At 38.7% G+C, this 18,033-nt stretch overlaps 1 protein-coding gene across 1 annotated transcript; it reads left to right on the forward strand.

Moving 5' to 3' along the window:
• The first annotated feature begins 2,809 nt into the window (after positions 1-2,809).
• On the forward strand, positions 2,810-10,129 carry LOC130736090 (uncharacterized). Its single transcript, XM_057587941.1, has 6 exons — positions 2,810-2,848; positions 7,904-8,200; positions 9,176-9,250; positions 9,340-9,408; positions 9,714-9,854; positions 9,971-10,129. The coding sequence occupies exons 1-6, from the start codon at positions 2,810-2,812 to the stop codon at positions 10,127-10,129; spliced, it is 780 nt and encodes a 259-aa protein (XP_057443924.1).
• Positions 10,130-18,033: the final 7,904 nt, after the last annotated feature.

The following is an 18,033-nucleotide window of genomic DNA, read 5'->3' on the forward strand; positions in this document are numbered from 1 at the left end:
TCTCATGGATCTCTCCTTGATGATATAGCCTAGTTACTCACTTATTGATTCCTCACATAAGCAATTCTCTCATACTAAAAGATAAGCCCAATTCCTTGTGTACTTAGTCATTTATATGAGGTTTTAGATCATGCAATTTCAGGCCATCAAACCCCAACCCTTCCTCTATTCCTAGTAGCAAGTATAGAAGGGGTAATCCCAAATCGGTTCCCTAATCTATAACAAACTTCCGTTCTGATTATAGAATAGTATAAAGCAAGCATGCATACAAGCTTAGATTGAAATTCAGAAAATGGGATTCAAGGGAAGAAGAAGAATATGTGGGAAAGAACTTAAGATTATAACTTAAAGATGAAAAGTCTTACACGAAAACCAAAGCATAAGAAGAGAGATTAGCCAAGCATGGCAAGAGCCATGCTTGGCTAAGAACCTGAATTACAAGCTTGGAAGCCTTCTCTCACTCTCCTAGATGATCCTCTACCTCTGAACTTTACAAAGTATGAAAAGACTACAAAAGAAAATGACTAAAATCCTATTTATAGGCAAAATTCCCGAGTCTGGGCTGTTCTGGGCGCTCAGGCGCCAATTCAGAGCGCCTGAGCGCCAATTCCATCCTGAAAACATGCTCTCTGGAGCTAATTGGCGCCTACCCAGCGCCTGCCAACGCCTAGGCGCTCCAGCTCGCTTGGAAAAGACTCTTTGGCTTCTGTAACTCCTCTTTCAATCCTCTTTAAGTTCTCCATCAATTCCATGCTTCTTGGCCTTCTTTCTCCTTCAGTTTCTGCTCTCCAAACCTAACCAACAAGTCAAGGAAGATTCTAGAAGCTCCAAGAGCTCATTAGCACAAGAGGTCCTTCATAAAACAAAAGAAAATCATGCAAGTCCTAAACTTAACTTAAAATGCAAGGAAACTCCCTATAAAACTACAAAATTACCAAAACAAAATAAAGACTAAAGAAAAGATAAAAATGCATGAGAATGCATGAAACACTACATGAGACTCAAGAAAAAGACCTAAAACTAACAAAGAAAAACCCTAAAAACATCATATAAACCCGGGTCATCAGCAGCGAGAGTAATGAACTCTGAAAATGATCGCCAAACCCGAAGGAGTGTGTTTGAAGTTGAAGCTTATGACAAGCTCTTGGCCTCCAACAAGGAACTTTCTGAACGAATGGCGGAGATTCAAAATCACATAAAGGTTACCAAGGTGGTCGGTGCTAGTGTAGCCAAAGTGGAGTGTGTGACTCGTGGAGGGCCTCATGTTAGTGATTTTTGTACTATGCCTAATCAAGGTTTCCGAGGTCAAAGCTCTGGACTTTTTCACCAAGTCCAAGAACAAGTTGGTGAAAATGGTGGCAAGAAGAGCTTAGAGGAACTATTGGAGAGCTTCATCAACTGCACGGTGAGCAATTAAAAGAGCCAAGAGGTGGCTATAAAGAACTTGGAGAACCAACTTGGCCAGCTAGCCAAGAAAATAGCCGAAAGGCCTCAAGGTAAATTTCCTTCCGATACTATCCCCAATCCTGAACAAGAAAGTGGTTCTGCTATGACTACTAGAAGTGGTAGAGTGTTGAATGGGTTAGAAAAGAAAGCAGAGGGAGAAAAAAGTGATAAGATAGTTGTGGAGGAAGTGAGTGTTCCTATTAAAACTAGAGTGATGAATGATCCTATTCCTGAGCTCAGCAAAGTTCCATTTCCTAAAGCATTGGCTAAAAAGAATTTGGATAAAAAGTTTTCAAAATTTTTGGAAGTTTTTAAGAAACTCCATATCGATATCCCTTTTTCCGATGCTTTGGAACAAATGCCTATCTATGCTAAGTTCATGAAGGACATTTTAAATAAGAGAAGGAAGTTGAGTGAGGTTGATGAAACTATCATGATGACCGAGGAGTGTAGTGCCATTTTGCAAAGAAAAATGCCTAAGAAGAGAAGGGATCTTGGGAGTTTTACTGTCCCAGAGGAGATTGAGGGTTTGACTGTAGTTGTAGCCTTGTGCGACTTAGAAGCGAGCATTAACTTGATGCCGCTTAGCATGTTTAGGAGGTTGGACTTAGGTGAGGTCACCCTGACCATGCTCTCATTACAAATGGCGGATAGATCCTTGAAAACCCCATATGGGATTGTTGAGGATGTGATGGTGAAGGTGGACAGGTACGTGTTCCCCGTGGACTTTGTGGGGTGCTGGACATGGAGGAGGATGAAAGATTCCTCTCATTCTAGGTCGACCCTTCTTAGCCACTGGCAGGGCCCCGAGTTGGTATGGACAAGGTAAGATTTTCGGTTTTCAATCCTAATTTGCAAACTAACCTTAATGATGATTTTGTTTGTGATATGATCAAAAGCTTGTCCAGGTCATCAAAGGAGACCCCCAATATAAGTGAAAATGATGTTGAGCTTAATCAAGCTCTCATCAAGCTTGTTAGTGAAAACAAGTATGGGGGGTCTAAAGATGAGAATTTCCAAGCCCACATGGCCCGGCTCACACTAGCTAGTAACCTTGTAAAGATGGAACGTGTGTCTAGTGATGAGCTCAAGATGAAGCTCTTTCCTCATTCCTTGAAGGGGGGAGCAAGGATTTGGTATGATGGTTTAGATGATACCCTCTCTTGGGAGGAGTAGTTCCAAAAGTTTTGTGCAAGGTTCCTACCTTGCACATGTGGAAGGAAGATTGATGGTAAGGAATTTCCTTCCTAACACCAAATGAAGGAGAGTCCACCTAGGACTATAACTTTCGGCTGCTTGGGAGACAACCCAAGTCTTGTTTTATTTGTCTTGCTTGTTTGTTGCATTTTGCAGGGAATAAGACATGGATTCTGGAGTAGGAGGTGTGTCTAAGGCCTCCATGGTAACTTGCAAAGGAGGTTGACTCTTTCCCTTAGTTTAGCCCATGCATTTTTGCATATTTTTCTTTTGTAGCCTTTATTTTTCTTTTATTCATGCATTGTTTTGTTAGAGTCGTTTTCGGGTCTTTACTTCCCTATACTCACATGTTTTTGCCCGTAGTTATGCTCTCAAACGTCTTGCTGGTTTTGAAAATGCTTTTATGAATATTTTTGTTGTCTTTTGGGGATGAGTGATTGCATGTTTGGGGAAGAGAGGAGGAGACTTCGGTCTTCCAAGTGTTTCTTAAGGATAGAGTTGGTATGAGTCCATAAGGGTCCATCTTTGACCCTTCACCATATAATTTCCCTGGAGGATCCTGACTCACTTGTACTTCTTGGTTCTGTATTGATTTCACTCTTTGCATGCTCTGTGATATCTACACTATTCTTGAGACTTGTAGGTTTTTGAGCTTCAGAGTTGTTGGTTTGAACATTTGTCCCTAGTTGTCCCTTTTGAGCCTATTGAAGATTTTTTTGTTAGCTAAATGATTGGGATGGATGATAGGTTGGATTTTGGGGAGTGTTGGTCCTTGCATTGTGTTGGAGCTAGTAATTAAAGTTGGAAATATCTCTTTCCCCAAGTGTAAAAAAAGAAGAAAAAGAAAAAGAAAAGAACTCCTAATCAAGAGACTTGTGCTTATCATGTTTGTTTATTGAAAGCTCCGGGGTTACTTAATTTGGACCAGACTCAAGGTGCTTGAAGCTTTAAACTTCCTTAGGGACCAACCACCTTGTACTTCACCAGGCCAACATTTCAACCCTTTGAAGTATCATTGAATTTGTGCATGTTTGATCTTGGTTGCTCTTGAGTGAATGATATCCAGAACCTATGAACTGCTTGTGTGCTCAGTGTGTAACGCCCCGATTTCTCGAGTGTCACACAGTAACCAAAACGACGTGAATTTTCGTCGTTTTATTAATTGATCTTCAATTAGTGACAAAAGTCGTAGAGTCTTCTCAACTTTAACGACAAATAATAAACATAGCGTCCCTTCGGCCTCATATTTCTTTACGAATGATCAAGTCTAGGGTTCCTATTTTGATTCAACATGGTAAAACTCTAAGCAAAGCATCCTCAATAAACATGGTTTTCAAGCACAAAGGTGCAGCAACATACACTTTCACATATCTCACACACAAACATGCAATATCACAACTTTCTCATGGATTTCATGGTAAAGAAAAACCCTAGCAACTACCCGTTTCCTAGACCAGCCCATACCTTGAATCCTTGTTCTGAAAAAGAGAAAAGAATGCAGGCTAGAACTTGGTCCCTTGCTTTCCAAGTCTCCTTCCTCCTCCCTCGCGGTCTCACTCTCTTTCTCGCGAACAACCTCCCTCTCTCGCGCAACTCGACCGGCGGTGGTGGCTTAGGGGACGGCGGCTCCTCCTTCTCTATCTCGGCTTCTCTCTCTTTTCCCCTCTGTGTTCTTACGTGACTGAGGTGTGGGTGCTGTTCTGTTTCTGAATGAGAGGAAAAATAAGGGTTTCCCCCCCCCCTACATCCCATGCAACCCGCGGCCACACATAACAAGTGGGCTAGGGTTTTCCTTCTTTTCACTTAAGTCCAAACCCATATCTACATTGACCCACTAATCAAACACTTAATCACGTCTGAACCTACTTAAAACTCAAACCCTTTTTAGTAAATTTACAGGCAAACTCGGAATTAAAAGAAAAAACAATTCACTTAATTCGCTGGCACTTTACAGCCAGAACCACGGTCACTAAAACGCAAATAGCTCGAGCTACAGAGGTCGGAATGACCTGATTCTACTTAGAGAATTTTCTTAACTTAACGGGCTACAACTCTCAAGAAGAAAATTTTCCCAAATGAGGTCGTTAAGACCCTTTACAAATTCACACAAGTTGACAGCCAGAATCTGCCAAAACTCAAACTTTGTCAAAACTTCCCTTTTCATTCAATTTTTCCACTTGAATAGTATAAAATGAGTTTAGGGCCTTACAATACCACCCTCCTTAAAATAGGTCTTCGAAACTGCTATAGGAAGACACACCACACTTCCATTGCGCACTCTGATACTCTCCACAAATTTCTCAGTCATCTCGACGCATAGGTTATTGTCCTTAGTCTCATCTTTCTGGTCTTCACATGACATCTCTAGTGGTCTGGTCCCGCATCATTTTCACAAAGGGAATACGTCTCTTCTTAACGTTCTTGTCACAGTCCAACACCAATTATCATTCCGATCACCATTTTCCAATATCAAGTTGATCAGGCTCAATATCCAAAAGATGGCAATTAGAAAAATAATTGGTAAGGATGTTCGACTTACTCACATTAGCCTATCTATAACATAGACACTCGTCACAGAACCTTACGAAATTCTTCCGTAAGAACACGACCCGGACTGCCTCATTGCAGTCACACTAAAACAACAAAAGTTTAAGTCAAACAGGTGTTATGCTCATGCCGGTACACGCTGGTCAACGTCCCGTCCAGGTGATCCAGATGTAATATTAACAGCTCAGACACGGGAAAACAAACTTTCCGGACACCGAGCTCAAAGGTTCCATCCACCAATTCACACGTTCGGTAGTTCCATCCACCACCTAGTCCATTCGACGGTTCCATCCACCATCTGGTTTGTCCGATCTATGGTTCCATCCACCATATACGATCGTCGGTTCCATCCACCAATCTCGTTTTCCTGATGGTTCCATCCACCATCTCGGTCTGACCAATGGTTCCATCCACCATTCCTGCTTCACCGATGGTTCCATCCACATCTCATCGACCTTGATGGTTCCATCCACCATCTTGATCGATGCACTCCGTTCACTGTCTCCATCCGCCATCTCATCGACCTTGATGGTTCCATCCAACATCTGGATCGACGCACTCTGTTCACTGGCTCCATCCGCCATCTCATCGACCTTGATAGTTCCATCCACCATCTCGATCGACGCACTCTGTTCACTGGCTCCATCTGCCTTCCTTTCTTAGCTCATGGTTCCATCCGCCATCTTTGCTTAGTGAGGAAAAATCAAGAGCGTATCACAATCACACAAAACACCACAAAAACGTAAGGAAGACATTGACTCGGTCATTGTTCTCCCCCGCCTCTATGACTCAATAATGAGCCTTTAGCACACCAAATCACATCACACACATAAATCACAAACCATTCACAAAATGAAATAATACCAAATATTATTTATTTTACCAAGTCTGACACAAAGTCTCGATGTGGTCAGGCGTGTCCCACTTGCAGCGTTCATTCCAACCTCAATCTTTGGTAAGCGACAACCCTTAATTAAAACATCCTTTCAATCCCTCACTTTTCTTCGAACTTACGAGTAGCGTCAGCACGCATCCCAAAACCTGGGAGACGTCATGCAAGTTCACCTCAAGGGTGACATACAAGGCAACAACAACCCTTAGATATCTAGCAATTATCTTCAAATAGACCTAGATATCACGCTCGTACTAGGGCACTAGGCGCCAAATCCAAATCCAATTGATCAACAGTTTATAAGCTAATCATCATCTCAATACCTAACAATCCTTACGTCATCTCTTGTTTCGGAACTATCCTCATTCAGACCTTAAATCAATCTTTCACTTATCCACAAGTCAAATTATAGCTTATTTTTAAGTCTGAAATCTCTGCATAACTCAGAATTCATTCCCTTCAAGATCTAACCATATACTGTGCCTCAAGGGACTTAGCCCAACTTTCGCTCCTTAGATTTTAATCTTCAAAGGTTCAACGGCTATCATCACAACTAAAACCATTAAATCTCTTATTCATACATGTCTCTCAACTCTCAGGGACAATCTTAACCCCTAAGGTTTTAATCCAGCTTAGTAAATCTCACTTAGTAATCCAAGCACATTTCTCACTACTAGAAAAAAGACTTTTCACATCGGGGTTTTCACATCGGTTAATCAATTACCTGATGTAAAAGATGACGCGGTGGCAATATTGAAATTATCGTGAAGTTTTATGATAGTTTTCACATCAGTTAGGAATATGTCTGATGCGAAAAGTAATTAGGAAACACTTTTTACAACGGTTGTTAGAATAAGCGACGTGAAAGCTAAATGCGGTGGCATTTTTGAAATTTTAATGAAGTACTTTTTACATCGGTTATAATATAAGCGATGTAAAAAGCTCATCTTTTCTTAAGTTTTCACATCGGTTATATTATAACCGATGTGAAAAGTCTCAGTTTTTTGAGTTTTGACATCGGTTTTGTTATAACTGTTGTGAAAGATCACCTTTTTTTTAATTTTTACACAGGATACAAAGATCAGTATTCGTTCAAAGTGCTTTCTTCCTCTTTCACCGTTGAAAACCTAAGTCGCCTACGCTCTTGCTCCTCTTTCGCCGTTGCTTGCCGTCGCTCGCCGTCGCTTGCCGTCGCTCGTGCGTTGTGCAGGTCCTGTTTCGCCGTTGTTCGCCGTCGCTAGCTCACCGTTCACCTCACTCTCATTCTCTCTCAGTCTCGCCGTTGTTCCGCAGTCGCTCGTCGTCGCTCGTGCAGCTCTGTGGTCCACTTTGATTCCTCACTGGTATAAATGAATAAATTGAAAGTAAGTTCTGATATGCATGTTTTTTTTATATGCATATATTGTAGGAATAATTATTGCTTAAGTGGAGTTGAGTTCGATTCAGTTATAGAAGTACCACTTTATTTCTACAGATTCGTTGTCCATTAGATTTTTGACTCTCTTTTGGTTGTTTTAAATTACAATGCATTGGGTTTCTATTATATAATATACTTTGGCTTGGCAGTATAATTTTGAAGGCAAGTGAGGCTTGGTTAAATTTGGGGAGGTAATAGCAGTAGCAGGGCCATATGTGCATCTCCGGATTGGTCTATACACTTGTTCTGAATGGAATTATGGGTAAGTTTAGATCTTTTGCATGTATGTTTTTTACTTAGAGGTTAAGTATCATAGCTAATCCAGGGCTTCAATTTTATTTTCTTCTGAGCAGTGGTTCCCTTATTTACTATTGTTCTTAAGCAGGGCTTCAATTTTATTCCAGGTTTACCCTGAGGGTAAGGTGTATAATTTTATATTCTTCTCTCTTGTCCCAAATACTGGTGTGTACCATGCATCTTTCCATGAATTTAAGATTCTTTTCAATGTGAGGGCGAGGGTGGTTCCTGATGAATCTAAGTTAATTCCAATGAATGGACTGTATCTTAAAAACTCAGCTAAGCTTGAATTGACAGTGGGAGAATGTGACTTTTTTTTTATCTCAAATGGCTACATCATTGCAAGAGGTGGTGTATGTGTTATTGATGTGGTTGTATCTCATTCATTCTGTTCATACAGCTTTGTAAGAAAATTTCAGTATCTCTTCAGCTCTATTGTTATGCCTCAAAGTCTTAAAATCTCAATTCATCTTAGGCCTCCTGTTGTCTACTATTAATAAAGTCTATTTTATTAGCCATTATTACTCTTCCCAACACTTGGCAGTAATTCTTCTTTAGGTAGAAAGAAAAGATTCCCCAATTTCCAATGACAGTTCTGCAATTGGTTCATGTCATTATTTTGTACATTTCACTTGGATGGTTGGATCAAGCACATGTTCTCCTTGATGTAATGCATCTAGATGGAGTTAAAACTGATTCAGCTTAACCAAGCTTGGTCCCCAGTACATACAATTTTACATTTCCCTATTATTTATTTTCTTGTCTAGAAAACATGAATATGTATAATGCTTTGACGTCACCAGATATGGACAGGGATAACTTAGAAAGAAGGGAAGATTATGGAGAACACTATAAATCAGTGATGAGCCTTAGCATGTTAGTCCTTTGTGAATAAAGAAAAAAAAATAAGCGTATGAAAAACTATTTTGATAATTGAGTTGGAGCACATTTCTCCAACAAACTATTTCCTTCTGCGTGTATGAAAAATCTTTGTGGGAGTCATATTTCTTCTGATCACATATCTGTGCAATTCATTCTGAACTGTGGTGGGGAGCATCTTTCTTGAAGTTTTTGTCTGACTTTCTTAGTGGGACTGTAACACATACTCTTATTTCACTCCATGCTTTTCACTGGATGTGGATGGTCAATGTGCTCTATGCTAGATATTGGGGCACTCATTCTAAGGATTATGAGAAGTAATGTGTTAAATTACAAGCTAGAACGATATTTCTAACAGGAACTGTCCCTCTTCAATGAAAAAGTTAGGAATTATTTTGGAAAAATTAATTAAGCATCTGAGGCAGAATCCATGCCCAATAGATACCAATGAAGATACCAATGAAGTTATGTCTGACTCACAAAGTTTTCCTTTTTTGTAGTTGATCATGGTTGTCTTTGTGGTTCCCAAGTCTGACAAGTTCGTCACTTTCCGATTGAAGGTTGAGCCAAAGGTCGTAAGAAAGTTATATAGACAATGATTTTAGTTGTTTATAGCTGTTTTAACCTTCCTCTTATTTGTTCTGTCATTCTGTTTTTGATGCAGCTATATTGGCCAGTGAATGAGCAATTTTGTGATTGGTGGAAAAAGAAGTTCGTCAATGGAAAAGTGGTGGTTAGGGACCCTGAAGGAAACTCTAAGTTAATTACGAGTGAAGAACTTGAATGGGAAGCATGTTTTCTATGATGGGATTCTGATGTTTATTAATTACTACGGTATTGGACAAGCATGCCATTGCTGATCCTGTAAGTGGTTTTTTCAAACCATTTAATTATTTCACACATCATGGAATAGCAAGGGTCTCAGCTTAAGACTAAAACTGCTACTGAACAATTTGTTTCTTTTGGGTCAAATATGTTTTTAGTCCCTGTAAAATAGATGTGAATTGAACTTGTATGATTTGAATGATTATGATACAGCAAGGTTGGCTCTTCATGGCATCGAGGCGGACATGCCATTGGCTGAATCAGAAGATGATGATGATTTTCACATATCAGAAGGAGGAGTTTTTAACTCTTTATCCTAGGAAGGATCTGAAAGAGCTCAATGAGACTGAGGAGGTTGTTTTAACTTAATCACTCTTAGTTTGTAGTTGATTATTTCCAATTAAATTGAAAGTTTATTATCAATTCATATCACTATTCACAGTTTATTACGAGTTCATTCTTTCATGTAGGATGGTGTGTTTACGGTTGTAGCACGAGTTACTGGCCTTGCTAAAGGGGAGAAGTGGTGGTACTCTGCATGCAGTTGCCACAAGGCAGTAACAATTGAGGATGGAACATTTTACTGTTCTGGTTGCTGCAAACCTGTACTGTCTGTAACTCTTAGGTGATGCATAGCACGGGTCACAATCCTAGTAAAGACTAAAGGAACATAAAGAACAAAGGGTATTGATAGTCTTTTTCTGCTGAAAATTCTGTTGTCTCCAATTATTGTTGCTGTTTGTGAGAGCTCAAGAGTATTGATAGTCTTTTTCTTTTGGATTTAAATTGAGAATAAGTTAAAGTCATCATAGTATTGATAGTCTTGTTTCTTTGCTTTTGTTTTTATCTTACCTTTCTTTTGCTGGCAGTGTTGTGTCATTTGTTTTCTAGTTTAGATAGTCTTTTTCTTTTGGCTTTGTGATGCCTTCTTATAGCGACTCCCTTTGCTTTTGTTTTTATCTTACCTTTCTTTTGATACTTTGCAGAAGCTTGGCACCTGTTGTGGAAAGGTACTTAGCTTGAGTTGAAAAAACAGTAGCAGCTGAGTTGAAAGGTACTTTGCAGAAGCTTACCTATCTAATATTCACTTTAAAACTATTTTAGGTTGTCTTTGAGCATGTCTTGAACATTGAAGTGTGATATTTTTCTGGTTGGATGGAGTAAATATTTTCAATGTAAGAGAGGTGTGTGATCAGAGCTCAAGGGTAGTTGGTTTCTGGGAATTCTTTTCCATGATATATTGTATTCTGTTAGAGTATGCAATATACTTAGTCATTACAAGCTGATAATTTATGATGTGAATAGACTCTTAGTGGGTTAGTTTCTGTACTCAGGCTCTAACTAATTCTATTTCTGTTAAAGAGCTCAACTTGTACAGGGATTTATATACCCTCATTCAAACAACTTATAGATAGGTAGTTCCTTACTGTCCTATATGACAGAACCTTTAATTACAGTGAAGAAAATGATAGTGTTTAGATTCAGTGATTAATTTTCCATTATTGTGTCACTAGATTGTCTTAGCCTGTAACATTCCTGATATTGTGTCACTGTGTTAGTTTTCCAGATATTAGTTGGCTCTTGTGCTAACCTTTTCTTCTCATTTTCCAGATATTACTTGGCTCTTGTGTCACTAGATTGTTGATCTCTGTATTTATTGCATCTGTTTATAGGGTTCAAAGTTGCTCACCTCCGCTGCTCTCCTAATTTATGCTTATGGTGCTGGTGGCTTTCCTGCTTGGGGCATTAATTTGCTGAACTGTTGCTGTTTTGCTGAATTGTTGCTGTTTAACTATTTTGTCCTAATTTCATGAGCAGTTGCTGTTTAAGTACATTTAAAGAACTAGAATTGCTGAATTGTTCTAGTTCTTTTAGGCTATTATGTTTTCTTTTTTGCTGGGACCTTGGATGTTTAACTCACTTGAGAGAGTGTGTTCTCAAGATCTCTTTTTATGTTAATAAATTTTCATTAAAAAAATATGTATATTCAGGTCAAATTCGTGTGGAAAAAAAAAAAGAAAAAAAAATTGTTGAGCATTCACATCGGTTTTCAGTCTAACCGATGTGAAAAGTATACTTTTCACATCGGTTTTTTGTCTAACCGATGTAAAAAGTATACACATTTCACATCGGTTTTTTGTCTAACCGATGTGAAAAGTATACATTTCACATCGGTTGGCTGACAGAACCGATGTGAAAAGTATACTTTTCACATCGGTTGGCTGACAGAACCGATGTGAAAAGTGTACATTTCACATCAGTTGGCTGACTGAACCGATGTGAAAGGTACCTTTCACACCTTTCACATCGGTTATAAACCCGATGTGAAAAGGTTAGGAGATACCACATCAACATTGTTTACATCGGATAAAAACCGATGTTAAAACTCAAAAATACCCGATGTGAAAACTAGTTTTTCTAGTAGTGTCTCTTAAATCCATATCAACACTCTCATGTATTCAACTTATGCTAAAACTTTCTCTATCTAACTTGATCACTATCACACCAATCAACTTCTTAATCTCTCAATCCAATTCTAACAAACTTTAAGTCCTACACAATTAGGACAAGAATTTATGGACTTAAAATCTAAACCTTCACCGAGTATGCACCAATAATGTCCTCTAATTCTTCAACACTTTTTAGATGAATATTCATTTCTTAGCACCACGACAACTTCACAAAGGGATCAAATACCTAACAAAACTCATCTCTCAGATTTGACCAACATCTATCAATTCTTATCAACCTTTCTATCATGGCCCATCACCAGCTATAATTCTGTATATCACCCCCCCTTCAATATTAAGTCGATTAGGCTTAATATGTCGAAGATGAAAATTTAGAAAAAACCACTGGAAAGGTCAATGAGTCCCTATCATCTAGTAGTCACATAAATTGAGGTCTTATCCAATCGATTCAATTTCTAGTACTTCAACCTAAAAATATATGTACCCTTGACATCTCATCTCTGGAATTCATATGTCATTCCACTAAGATCCATCCTTAGCTTCTACCTTCGCCTTTTGACACGTCAAACACGTTGATACATACTCGACTACTCGTTTCTTCATCCCAGGCCACCAGAAATGAAGTTTTAAGTCTTGATACATCTCCGTCATTCCCGGATGAATACTCAATCTACTCTTATGACCCTCATCCAAGATCAACATCCTCAAAATATCTTGACATAGAGTCAAACACTTAATCTCAAGTATCATGATAAGCCAATCTGCAAGTATACAGATTTGCCCGTAGTAATATAAAAGATATCGTACCCAAGGGATTGTGTTCAATTATCGATTCAGACTAATTCTATGATTTAGTATGCAAAAGTAAAATAAGATTGGGGGATTTGATTTAATTGTTCAACTGCAGGGAAAAATGAGAAAGCTAATAGAATTTGTGAAACTTAATTTGGAAAAATAGCACCTGGGTTAGCTTCGCCAATTATCACTTATGCCTAATCAAACTTGTTTGTGTGAAATAAAAATTACTCTCTATGGTGATCTAGCCTAAATTCTGAACTTGCTAATTCCTTAAACAAGACAGACTTTTAATATGAATATTAAGTCTGTTTTACGAGCACCAAAACCAACAGATTAAAGATAAAGTTATAATTCCGGCCACCACTATTAACTCCTACCCTCATTCCTAAGGTCGTAGAGAAAAGTTAATAAATTCCGTTCCCTTAAATCCCTAATTTCTAATCACTCTTCCAAGTCTCACAGAAATTAGTAAGGTATTTGCTTGCAATCAAATAAAATTATAAGTGAAACGGAATTCATAAATCATAATAGAAATCCTACACACAACCAAAGTACAAATTAAAGCATAAGATCCAAAGGACTAGGCATCCCAAGTGCTAAAAGAGAATTAGTTCCTCATAGACATGAGGAATAATTCAAAATCTAAGAAGAAACACATAGAAGATCAAAAAAAACCTGGAAAAATTCCTTCAAGAACCAAAATTTGGTCTCTGGCTTACTCAAATTCGTCCAAGGGTGCAACGAACCTCAAAAATTAGGTTTAAAACGCTATTTATAGTGTTTTTCACGTTCTGGTGGGGCTGAGATCCAGTGTGGCGGGGTGCAGCGTAAGAACATGCACCCTCGCAATTCCTGGCGTTTGATTCCAATCCGTTGGTGCACATGTGTGACGTACACTGTAACAGCATGTGCGCGCAGCAGCTAATCAGAGCCACGTTTTTGTCCTTTTCTCCGCTGGGAATAATCCGGTGCGGTTGCACGCGCGGTAAACTAAAATGGCACGGAATCTGGCGCGTTAATTCCAGCAAGTTGACAAGTGGCGCGATCGCGCCGCAAGTGCATTGTAAATTCGCGCGGTCGCGCGGCACACGATTCCAGCCTCCAGAATTTTTTTTTTAATTCCTTCTCTATCTTTTCCAAATCTTTCCCTAAAACAACAATAAAAATAAAATAAAATCATTAGAAGATAATAACAGAAAATAAATAAAATATAAAAATACTTATAATCCTAATAAATCCATAAAAATCATATATAAACTATAAAAATAACTAAAACATATTTAAAATATTAAAATGCATGAATTACTTCTAATGTGTCCTAAAATGACCAAAACATCCTAAAAAATATTTAAACTAAATGACAATAAACTAGGAAAATAGCTCTAAATCCCGGGTCATCACACCACTATACCCAACGACAGCTTGTCCTCAAGCGTAAACTTAAGGTTGCTTGTCCTCAAGCTCAAGAACAGAATTCCAAGTAAGATGCTAGTATACACATTTTCACAAGAGATACATGAGATGAGTTCCTTAAAAGTTCATGCAGAGAATGAAGCTTTAAAAATCGAGTGACCTTTAGTAAGTGCAAACAAGAAATATAGAAAATGCCAAGATGTGGGGTTTTACATTTTATTCCTAATTCCCCAACCCCATATTGAGAATCCACTAATGATGGCCACCAGTTTTATTTTATTCAGAGCACACACATGTTCTTTTCTTTCTTTTCAATTTTTTTTTCTTTCTCTACCCGTCACAGTTATTACCAACTCAGGGTGTAATTCTGTTCTCTTCTTTTTTGGCAAGGTCAGGATATGATTGGGGGTATGCTTAGTGGTGCAAATACTTCTCATTCCCTTACTCACATCCTTTCCCACTTTTAGCACTTCAGCTTTACTCTCACATGTGTGCCCCCTTTTTTTTTTAACCTCACAGCCAAAAAGAGTGTAGACTCAATATAAAGATTAAAAGGAAAACTACATCTTATGCATTATTCCCACTAACCTGACATCTTAATAACCTCACTGCACTTTTCCAAAATTCACTTAAGTCTTTATCACTTAACTCTCCACATGTTCCTCAAGTTTCACTCACACTCATGCATCAAACACTTTTCATTAAAATAACTAGCATCAAACCAAGAATAAATATTAAAAATACCAACAAGCATTATTCAAGCATAAAAGTGTGATTACCAGGAATTCAAGGCATGTGCATACTAGTGTGTGCAACTAAATAACTAAATTCTAAATGCATGTTCAGAAAATTAAATGAGATATGAGTGATTTAGTAAAACTCCCTGTACTCAGGTTAGGTGCAAAAAGTGATAGCACCAGGACACTGTCAGCTAGGCCCTCCAGCTCAATTAATTCCTGTAAAGTCACTTAGTCCTTGCAAAAATGAGCACACAAATCAAAATACCACAACATAACTCAATTAATTCAATGAGACACTATGACTCAACATAAAATAAAGACTCAAACTAAAAGGAAAATCTTTTTGATTTTTTTTTTATTTTTTTTATTTTTTAATACTTGGGTTGTCTCCCAAAAAGCACAATTTTATAGTCTTTGTTAGACTCTCCTCCCTATTCAGTTGGGAGGGTCAAGTTGCAGAGTTGTCTTACCTCTGAATATCTCTCCCCCATGGTAGAGTTTCAACCTCTGTCCATTGACAGTGAAATTATACTTTGAGGTTGGGTTTTCAATCTCAACAGCACCATGGGGAGAGACCTTAGTAACCACGTATGGTCCTGACCAACGAGACTTGAGCTTACCAGGGAACAATCTTAACCTAGAGTTATACAACAACACTTGTTGCCCAGGCTCAAACTCTCGCTTGGTGATCTTTTTGTCATGCCAAATTTTCGTTTTCTCTTTGTAGATTCTAGCATTCTCATAAGCTTGAAGCCTAAACTCATCTAATTCATTAATTTGTAAAAGCCTTTTCTCGCTAGCATCTTTCAAATCAAAGTTCAAAAGCTTAATGGCCCAATAGGCTTTATGTTCCAATTCAACAGGTAGGTGACAAGACTTCCCATATACCAGTTGGTAAGGTGAGGTTCCAATAGGTGTCTTAAACGCAGTGCGGTAAGCCCAAAGTGTGTCATCCAATTTTCTAGACCAATCTTTTCTAGATGACCCTACCACTTTTTCTAGAATTCTTTTGAGCTCTCTACTGGAAACTTCCACTTGCCCACTGGTTTGGGGGTGATAGGGGGTAGCAACTTTATGTTTCACACCGTATTTTTCCAAAAGGGAATCAAAAGCTTTGTTGCAGAAATGTGTACCCCCATCACTGATTATAGCTCTAGGCACTCCAAACCTTGTGAATATATTTTTCTTTAGAAAATTGACAACAACCTTGGCATCATTTGTTGAAAGTGCGGTTTCCTCAACCCATTTTGAAACATAATCAACAGCAACAAGAATGTACTGGCATCCATATGAAGGTGGGAAAGGTCCCATGAAATCAATGCCCCAAACGTCAAACAACTGAATTTCCAAAATGTTATTTAGGGGCATCTCATTCTTCCTAGATATGTTGCCAGTCCTTTGGCATCTATCACAACTTTCAACAAACTTCCTGCTGTCCTTGAATATGGAGGGCCAATAGAATCCGCTTTGTAAAATTTTTGCTGCGGTTCTCTCTCCACTAAAATGGCTCCCATACTCAGAACTATGGCAGTGCCACAGAATCTGCTCAACCTCTTCCTCTGGAACACATTTTCGAAGTACTCCATCAGAGCACTGTTTAAAAAGATAAGGTTCGTCCCAGAGGTAGTATTTAGCATCATGCAAGAACTTTTTCTTTTGTTGCCAGGTTAACTCAGATGGCAACACATCAGCAGCTTTAAAATTGGCAAAGTGAACATACCAGGGGAGTGTGTCGGATGCATTGAGAGCAACCAAATGCTCGTCTGGGAATTCTTCTTTGACTGGCACAATGCTGGAATTATCACCTTCCAACCTGGATAGGTGATCAGCCACTCCATTGTCTTTGCCTCTTCTATCTATGATCTCCCAGTCAAACTCTTGTAAGAGTAGGACCCATCTGATTAACCTCGGCTTGGAATCCTGTTTAGAAAATAAATGCCTCAAAGCGGCATGGTTAGTATGCACAATAATTTTAGAACCAATAATATATGACCGGAATTTCTCACAAGCAAACACCACAGGTAATAACTCTTTTTCTGTTGTAGCATAATTTTTTTGTGCTTCATTCAAAATCTTACTGGCATAATATATGGTATAAAGCACTCTCTCTTTCCTTTGACACAAAACAGCACCAAGAGCAATATCACTTGCATCACACATTATTTCAAATGGCAGAGACCAGTCAGGCGCCACAACCACAGGTGCCGTGACCAGTTTCTCTTTAATCAGTTTAAATGCACTCAAACACGCTTCATCAAAAATAAAAGGAGAGTCCTTCTCAAGAAGATTAGTCATAGGCTTGGAAATTTTAGAAAAATCTTTTATGAATCGCCTATAAAATCCTGCATGTCCAAGGAAACTCCGAACACTTTTCACATTTGTGGGCGGAGGTAGTTTCTCTATTACTTCAATTTTTGCTTTATCTACCTCTAGCCCATCCTCAGACACACGGTGTCCAAGAACAATCCCATCTCTAACCATGAACTGACACTTTTCCCAATTCAAAACAAGGTTAGTCTCTTGACACCTCTTTAAAACTAATGCTAAATTTTCCAAACAGCCATCAAATGTTGGACCAAACACAGAGAAATCATCCATAAAAATTTCAATGCAATGCTCAATTAAATCAGAAAAAATAGAAAACATGCATCTTTGAAATGTGGCGGGTGCATTACACAACCCAAAAGGCATTCTCTTGTAAGCAAAGACTCCATATGGACAAGTGAAAGCTGTTTTTTCTTGATCCTCAGGGGCAACACAAATTTGATTATATCCAGAATAACCATCAAGAAAACAATAATATTTGTGCCCCGATAATTTATCAAGCATCTGATCAATAAAAGGGAGAGGAAAGTGGTCCTTCCGGGTGGCTGAATTGAGCCTCCGGTAATTGACACACACACGCCAACCCGTCACTTGACGAGTGGGGATCAATTCGTTATTCTCATTGGGAACAACTGTGATTCCTCCTTTCTTGGGAACCACTTGCACAGGACTAACCCATGCACTATCAGAAATCGGATATATGATACCCGTATCAAGCAATTTAAGAACTTCTTTTCTGACAACATCTTTCATGACAGGGTTAAGTCTTCTTTGGGGTTGGACCAC

This window comes from Lotus japonicus, chromosome 2, assembly GCF_012489685.1.
Source record: "Lotus japonicus ecotype B-129 chromosome 2, LjGifu_v1.2".
Classification (NCBI taxonomy): Eukaryota; Viridiplantae; Streptophyta; class Magnoliopsida; order Fabales; family Fabaceae; genus Lotus; species Lotus japonicus.

Bases quoted from the DNA above. Each gene is read 5' to 3' on its own strand.
- LOC130736090 (XM_057587941.1), top strand. From the start codon at position 2,810: ATGGATTCTGGAGTAGGAGGTGTGTCTAAGGCCTCCATG. The intron at 2,849-7,903 runs GTAACTTGCAAA...ATTTTATTCCAG, and splicing joins GTGTGTCTAAGGCCTCCATG to GTTTACCCTGAGGGTAAGGT. The intron at 9,409-9,713 runs GTTAGGGACCCT...ATTATGATACAG, and splicing joins TCGTCAATGGAAAAGTGGTG to CAAGGTTGGCTCTTCATGGC.